At 37.6% G+C, this 7,874-nt stretch overlaps 1 protein-coding gene across 1 annotated transcript in view; it reads left to right on the top strand.

Moving 5' to 3' along the window:
- Kpna4 (karyopherin alpha 4 (importin alpha 3)) overlaps positions 1-5,101 on the top strand; it is a gene marked incomplete in the record, with an annotated part of 68,959 nt that extends 63,858 nt beyond the window's left edge. The window contains 2 exon segments of the mRNA XM_013518601.1: positions 1,750-1,844; positions 3,126-5,101. Coding sequence (XP_013374055.1) covers positions 1,750-1,844; positions 3,126-3,224 — 194 coding nt within the window.
- Positions 5,102-7,874: the final 2,773 nt, after the last annotated feature.

The following is a 7,874-nucleotide window of genomic DNA, read 5'->3' as shown; positions in this document are numbered from 1 at the left end:
GGTTCCTGGTACCAGAGAAAAACCAAAAAAAAAAAAAAAAAAAGTGTATCCGAGCAAAGTAAACAACAGGCAGTGTTATTTTTATTACTAGATTTTTTTTTTTTTACTATGTAAACATTTTAATTAAACTATTTTTATATATTAATATAAAAATACAGGTCCTTGAGCACTGCCTACCTCACCAGAAGTAAGACCCAGGAATATAATAAACTGCTCAGTGAATTCTGCCATAAGTATGACAAGCCATGGGAGGACTTTATCTAGGGTATTTCCCCCTCTCCGCCGTACCAGGAATCGAACTCACGACCTTGTGCTTGCTGGGCAGGCGCTGTGCCGCTAAGCTAAATCCCCAGCCCTTATCTAGGGTATTGATATGTTCAGATAGATCCACAGATATCTGGGAATTGAGTCTTTGAGGACAAGAGACAGGGAGACGATAGTCTCCCACTGTCTCCCAGTATACAGTAGGTCAGCCACAATAAATGAAGACAGTAATAATAGAGACAAATAAGAGATGATAGGATTGAAGAAATGAATAGACTGAATTTTTGAGATTCAATTGAAGGAGAAGGAAACAGGCTTTCTCAGATTTCAAGTTATTGCTGGCTATCAACAAGTAAGAATTATAGGACAAGCCGGGCGTGATGACATACACCTATAATCCCAGCCCTCGAGAAGCTGAGGGAGAAGGATCTCCATGAGTTCGAGGCCAGCCTGGACAACATAGACTCTGTCTCAAAACACCGTGAAAAAAAAGTCATAGGACAGTTTAAATGAAGATGGCAGACAACAAATTGTGTTTTGAATAGTTCTAGTTTTAGAAACCTGTATAATGTCCTTGTGCATTATGTAGACATTTGGGTTTTGTGCTTGTGAAGCTCTGAAAAAAATGGAAGTTACAAGTCCTCAGCATATATGTCATAAATTCTTTAATAGCTGAGTCACCATAAGAAGAGTTTAGAGTGAGAAGTGAGTCCATTTCTTCCATTCCTCATAGATAGAAGAAATCTCATGAAGGAACAGTCTTATTTCAGAGGTCTTAAGTTTAGTTATAAAGTGGAACAAGACTGATTGTATCAGCAAGTATATTTAGGGTTTTTCTAATGTTTCTGCCTGTGATTTACTGTATTCCTCAGTGGTTTTTTTTTTTTTTTTGGTTTTTCTGGTTTTTCTCTGGTACCGGGAACCGAATTCACGACCTTGCGCTTGCCAAGCAGGCGCTTTTGCCACTGAGCTAAATCCCCAGCCCCTATTCCTCAGTGATTATAGGGAAAATTCCTTTTTCTCCTGAAGGACTGTGGTTGATCTTGATCATTTTTTAGTACACAAAACACGTCTTAGGCATCATATTTCATTGCCAGTATCTTCAATTTCTTTTTCACACTTGATCACTAGAAAAATTTGGCAAATGCTAGAAATTAGGAAAGTTTTGCTTTTTTAACAAAACAGTTTTACATATCTTTATAAATAATGGTTAAATATGATTGTGCTTGAATACTGACCTGTCCTGTTGTTTACTTAATACATTTATATGTTGTTAGGTACTCAGATAATCCTTTTTAAGACAAATATGATATACTTTGGTATTAAATCTTCTTACATTTATGATTAACCTGAAGAATAGATCCCTAAAACTTCTAATCCATAAACTGTGCAATGCAAAAATTAGATTATGTATTCCAAGATTTTTGTAATTTGTCAATGCTTTCTTTTAAATATTATCGTTTCACTCCATAAAATTTCTTGCAGGATTGGAGAAAATTGAACAACTTCAAAATCATGAAAATGAAGACATCTACAAATTGGCCTATGAGATCATTGATCAGTTCTTCTCTTCAGATGATGTATTTAATATTTTTATAGTTTTCTTAGTTTTATGTATAAATTTAAAGTCTGGATGAAGTAGTATAGTAAGCTACATTATATGCGCAAATATTTTTTGTGATAGAATTAAAATAAGTCTTTGTGGTCACTATCACATGCTGTATGGACATTTTCCAAACCAGTGTCACTTACTTTGGAAACAAATATTTCATGTATTTTAAAATCCTTTAAGGATCCTTTAATAGCAAATGTTAAGGATTTTTTTTTTAACTGGATGTGTCAGGCTTTATTTTTACTTGATTGCTTTATAGTTCTCATGTTTTTAAATTGATACTATCATAACATTTATAAATTTAAAAAACAGTGATAGTAGTAAATCCTGTAATAAATTCTTTATGACAGTAATTAATTAATCCATATTTACATATATTGTGATTGTTATTTTTATTTGGTGATCAAAACAAAGATAATAGATAAAATGAATGTAATAAATCATCAAAAAAGATAAGGCAATATACAGTAAGGTACAACATACAAAATATCTTTAGGGGCTGGGGATTTAGCTCAGCGGCACAGTGCCTGCCTGGCAAGCACGAAGTCGTGAGGTTGACTCGCGGTACCAGAAAAAAAACAAAAACAAAAACAAAATCTTTAGATTGTTACTGTACAATAGTTGAAAGTAAAGAATTGCTTTTAGTATTACCTGTTTAAAAAAATCTAAAAGCAGCTGCTCCATCAAAAATAATATGCTGTAGGTTTATAATTATATGGAGTTTCTGAAAAAAAATTAGGTATAAACCATATAAATTAGTAGAGCTATAAGTTTACTCTTTTAAATCCTTATACCATTTGTCTCCACTTGCTGTTAAAAGATTAACAAGATGATAGTGGTATAGCTCAGTGATAGAGAATGTGCTTAGCATGTACAAGGCCCTAGGTTCAATCCCCAGAACAACAACGACAAAAAAAGATTTGCCCAAGATTATCCTTACTTTCCTAGTTATCAGAAAAAGTACATTGAGTACCAGTGTGTACCCTCTCTCGGTGTGGGATATGGGATCATCTCCACTTTATTACTGCTCCTTCATTCTTTGGAATATTTTTATGTTGCCTCGTTTCTTAATTCTCCTCCTTAGTTGTCTCTTCAGAAAAAAACTTTACGAAGTGTTTCAGCTTTCTAAAGGATTATGGTACATTATTGGCATCGTCTAGAGCTCTCTTAAAGGGCAGTGGAAATATTACTATAGTGCTGCTTATGTATACATTAAACTTAATTATCGTGTTCTTCCCTTTTCCCCTAGATTGATGAAGATCCTAGCCTTGTTCCAGAGGCGATTCAAGGTGGAACATTCGGTTTCAATTCATCTGCCAATGTACCAACGGAAGGGTTCCAGTTTTAGAAAGATGTTGTGGAAGTTAGGTACAATGCAGCACTGAGATACATATATATATATTATACATATATATAAAAAGGTTTGATCCATCAAGCTTGGCTCATGGGATCTGCTGCTGCATTAAATCGGGAAAGAAAATGTGAAGATTTCATTTGGAATCACCGAAAATGCCCAAATGAGGTCAAGATGGCGAGTGGGTGCGAGTGAGAATGAGTGGCAAAATGTGACGAGAACTGTACGTGGGTGCTTGTTTAGGTTGTTCCAGGTAAAAAGGGCTACAGGTCACAGATCTTCAGTGCCTGAGAAGGAACAGTGACTTACTCTGTATCAGGTGAGGGCAAAGTGAAGTGCTGTCATCTTCAAGCCTTGTAAGCGTAAAAGAGAACAGATGCCCGTAGAAGTTAAGGAAAATGACCCAGGCCTTGCTGTGAGGCAGTGTGTGAGTGGACACTGTTGAATGAATGTCTGGCTCAGCGGTAGAGGAGCCAGGTTCATCTTTCAAATCTAGGGCTCTTCACTCATGAGCAGACGCCTAGCCCTGGGGTGACTGTGTACGCGAGTGTGGTGTGGTGCTGTATGTGCGCGCATGCGAGCTTGATCCGCCTTCCGGGGGCCGGTAACAAACCCAGTAAATCATCAAAGTGAGATCGCAAGTGTTGGTGTACACTGGACGTGAAAACAAAGACCGGTTTAGCAGCAGACGTCGGTTTACTCTGCAGCCTGTGTTTCTGTTTTCCCTCTCCTCTGTCCCTCGCCTTTTTTTTTTGTTTGTTTTTGTTTTTATTTACTTTACCTAGTATGGCTTTTTTAGTTGCTTCTAAAGTCAGAAAACTTTCTAGGAAGGGTTCCCTGTGCATTTGCACCAGATGAATGTTTGATGCTATGAAAAGCTTTCCATATCATCAAAACTAATTTGTGTAGATTTTTGCATGAAAAAAAATCATAAATTTCCCTCAAAATAGACTGTGTTGCAGTACACAAGTTGCCACAATAGTATAAAATGTGCTTAAAAGGCCATCCTTTTCATTTTCAGAGACAACATAAAGATCTTTGCATGAGGTAAAGCTACAGCATAGTTCACTTTTAGATTTTGTTGAGTCCTGTAAAGAAGAAGAAAAAGTTTCAGTTGTGATAGGGTACCGTGCTGTGTTTAAATGTTACTTGTTTTCAAACTTTGTTTTCTATGAAAATGATATGGAAACTTCTAAAATGGAATTTGGTGCATATGTACTGCTGAATAAAGACCGATGAAGAGGTTTGAGTACATGTACAAATCAAGTTATGGTTTGAACACCTTTAATAATATGCCTAATCTGTTCAGTTGTTTTAGAATCTTTTTATCTTAGAAGTAGGCAGCCATGAACAATCTATTTTGAGCCACTTTAGGGAGAAAACTTTGTATTTTTAAAACTTGCATAAAAGTTATGCAAGTGTTTTTTATAAATTGGAATACTGCCTCAGTTTTGAGGTTATGCACACTAAATTAAATGTGACATAAATTAATTTGTAAAAAGAAGAACTCTTTATAAGGTGGCTCATTGTAGGAAATCCTGTGCCTTCCCCTCTGAGCACAAGTGTTGCATGAACAACAGTTGCTGTAAGAAACATCCCAGGTTAGCCACCATTAGCATCTATATCTACTTTGTGTTTAAAAATCAACTGGTAATTCTGAAACACTGTAGAATGGATAAAAATTATTTTGTGATCATAACTCTTTGTTGAACTAGAGTATTTTTGCAGCATTCCTTGTCATCAGAAACATGGTTAAAGTTTAAAATTAGAAGCAGCAGAAAACTAGCTTGTAAAATTTATCCAAGTAGAGTGCAGGCTAGGCTGTCTTGGGGAAATAAACATTAAAACTTAAAGCAATGTTTTACATGGGGTGTGTGTGTGATGTGTGGATTTTTTTTTAATTAATGTTAAGTTAGAGTATAACTCAATGGCTTCTATTAACTTATTTTTCTTAAAGTTTTACCTAGAACCAAGATAACAAAGAATTTCATAAGGTCTGTAATTCCGGTATGGTTGTATAAGTATTTCAGCCTACTAAACCGGTCTGGTCGACACCATCTCTGCTTGTGCTTTCTCCCCGTTCAAGCCAAGGTTTTGGCCTTCCTTCACTGTGCAGCCAGAGAAACTTCAGAGAAGCAACTTGAGCCATATTTTTAAAATGTAGCTTCAATGTATGGCTCCAAGTAATAGATTGCATAGAAAGCATGGTTTACAGGAGGCTTTAATTACTGAAAGGTCCATATTTGCCTAATTCCTGTTTTTCTGGACAGTCTGGTTCAGAGCAAGCCAGTGAGCTTGTAGCAGGCCAAATTATTTTATAGAGTACTTATATAAAAAATAGAATTGATATTAATATCGCTAAATCAAGGGCTATCTGTTCTTATGGGGCATCGATTTTCTAATGTAATTCTAAGACAGACTTTTCTATGTACATGAAATAGTTTCGGTACAGTTCACCTCAGTTAACTGATTTAAACTTTTTTTTTTTAAGTCTTTAGTGACCTAGGAAATGGATTCGTTAGCGTAGGCCATTCATCTGATGAGGGGAAACACAGAGTAATAAGCTAAATATTCTTGACTTTTTAAAACTGCCTTTTTTCAACCCTCAGTGCTTCTCAAGTGCTACAAAAATAAGAATATTAAGGTGTGTGAGAAGGTCTAGGCAAAAATGTAACATTAAAAACACGATTTCTGATTTTCACGTGCATCAGTAATAGTGTGATGTGCTGAGATTAGTCCTTTCCGTATCGCTCTGCACCGCGTCTGGAGCATTTCCTGTAGTTGAAGTGATCAGCCAGTCATTAGAAGTACATCTGAGAGCCAGGGATATAGCTCAGCAGCATAAGTGCCTGCCCGGCAAGTACAAGGTCCTGAGTTCAATTCCCGGCACACACACAAAAAAGAATACATCTGGAAGAGGCTGGGGACAGGTAATAGCACTTGTCTTACCTTGACTGCAATTCATAGTTTTTTTGTGTGTTTCTTTAAAGGTGTAACTGCTTTGTAAAATGACTGGGTTTATTGTAGCACTGATGTAATGTGTGGGACACCTTTCCAATTTTTCATTGCCTCAGTTTCCTCAATAGTGGCCTCCTGTAGTGGTGCATGTGTGTAATTCCAGCACTCAGGAGGCTGAGGCAGGAAGATCCCCATTAAGTTTGAAGCTAGCCTGGGCCACATAGTTGCCAGCCTGAACTTCATAGCAAGTCTGTCTTATAGCAGTTACAGAAATTAAACTTAAGTTTTGGCTTTTAAGACTAATTACTGTATAACAAATTACCTCAATCCTGACAGGTACTCCTTATTTCAGTTTTGGAGTCAGGGAGTGCAGTAACAGCTTAGTAGACCCTCTGTTCGGGGCCTGACAAGACAGCAGTCCCGGTGTCAGCCAGAGCTGCAGTGTTGGAATCTGGGGCTCTTTGTGCCTGTACGGCAGAACCCATTTCCTTGCAGGTGCAGAACTCACAGCAGCTTGCTTTTTCAATGCCAGCAGGAAAATTTCTGATCTCAGGGATGGCCCATATCCTTTTAAAGGGCTCAGCTGAGTAGTTCAGGCCTTTCATCCCCAGAATAATTTCCCTTTTGATTAACCCAAAGCCAAACTCAATGGGTACCTTAACTGTACCTGCAAAATCCCTTCACCCAGCCTGCATTCTAGCCCAGCCACGTGGCTTAGTTATATTCATGATCGTCACAGATCTTGCTCGTATTCAAGGGAGGGAGTTATACAGGGTAGATATGCCAGGGAATATTGGGAAACTTCAGTATTCTAACATGAGGGGATATAAGTATTTAGAACTGGAGCAGTTTAGAAGTGAGGACTTCATATATAATACAGCTCATTTCTGGATCAAAGTCACCTATGGAAAGTAATGAAAACTGAACCAGTTTCCCTCCAAGAGTGCATATACATACAGTTTCCATAAAATTCTGTGAGTGGATTTGTGGGAGTCTGTGGGTTACAGAGTACGTGTGATCCGACCCAGCCCCCCCCTTCGAATGATAGAGTGGTCAAGGTGACTAGCCCAAGGTCACACAGCTGTTAAGGGCCAGGTGAGGTCCAAGTCTCTATTCTGAAACTGCAGTGCTTCCACTTTACCAAGAACTCTTAGTGGTGAACCAGTGCAAAAAAGTTTCCGCAGCCTTCCCTATCCTATCTATAAACAGGCCTGTTTCCCTTTAGGAAAAGGCAATTTTACGTGTAAAATTTCAGTTAGAGGCTGGGCATTGTGGTGCATGTCTGTAATCCCAGCACTCGGGAGGCTGAGGCAGGAGGATTGTTGCAAGTTTGAGGCTAGCCTGGGCTACAAAGTGAACTCAAGACCAGCCTGAACTGCATAGTGAGACCCTGTCTTGAAAAGACAAAAAAATAAATTTCAGTTAGAGTTGCTCTTGATTACTCTGAAGGCCTAGATATGAGTGTTCTTATACCTATTTTACTTCTGACTGCTTACATTCGTTAAATAGAAGCAAGTTTAATAGGATGGAGGGGGAAATTTTACCGACATTCTGATCTAATATTGCAAATACTAGCAAAATCCATGCGTGTAACATTGAACACTTAAAAAAAAATGTTTAAATTAATATATGAACCAACTTTTGAGGTTTTTTTTTAGGGGTGGGAATATAGCTTGGTAGAGTGCT

The sequence above is a fragment of the Chinchilla lanigera genome, unplaced genomic scaffold, assembly GCF_000276665.1.
Source record: "Chinchilla lanigera isolate Chin_1 unplaced genomic scaffold, ChiLan1.0 scaffold00047, whole genome shotgun sequence".
In the NCBI taxonomy this organism is placed as follows: Eukaryota; Metazoa; Chordata; class Mammalia; order Rodentia; family Chinchillidae; genus Chinchilla; species Chinchilla lanigera.
This window is presented reverse-complemented; position numbering and strand designations above follow the sequence as displayed.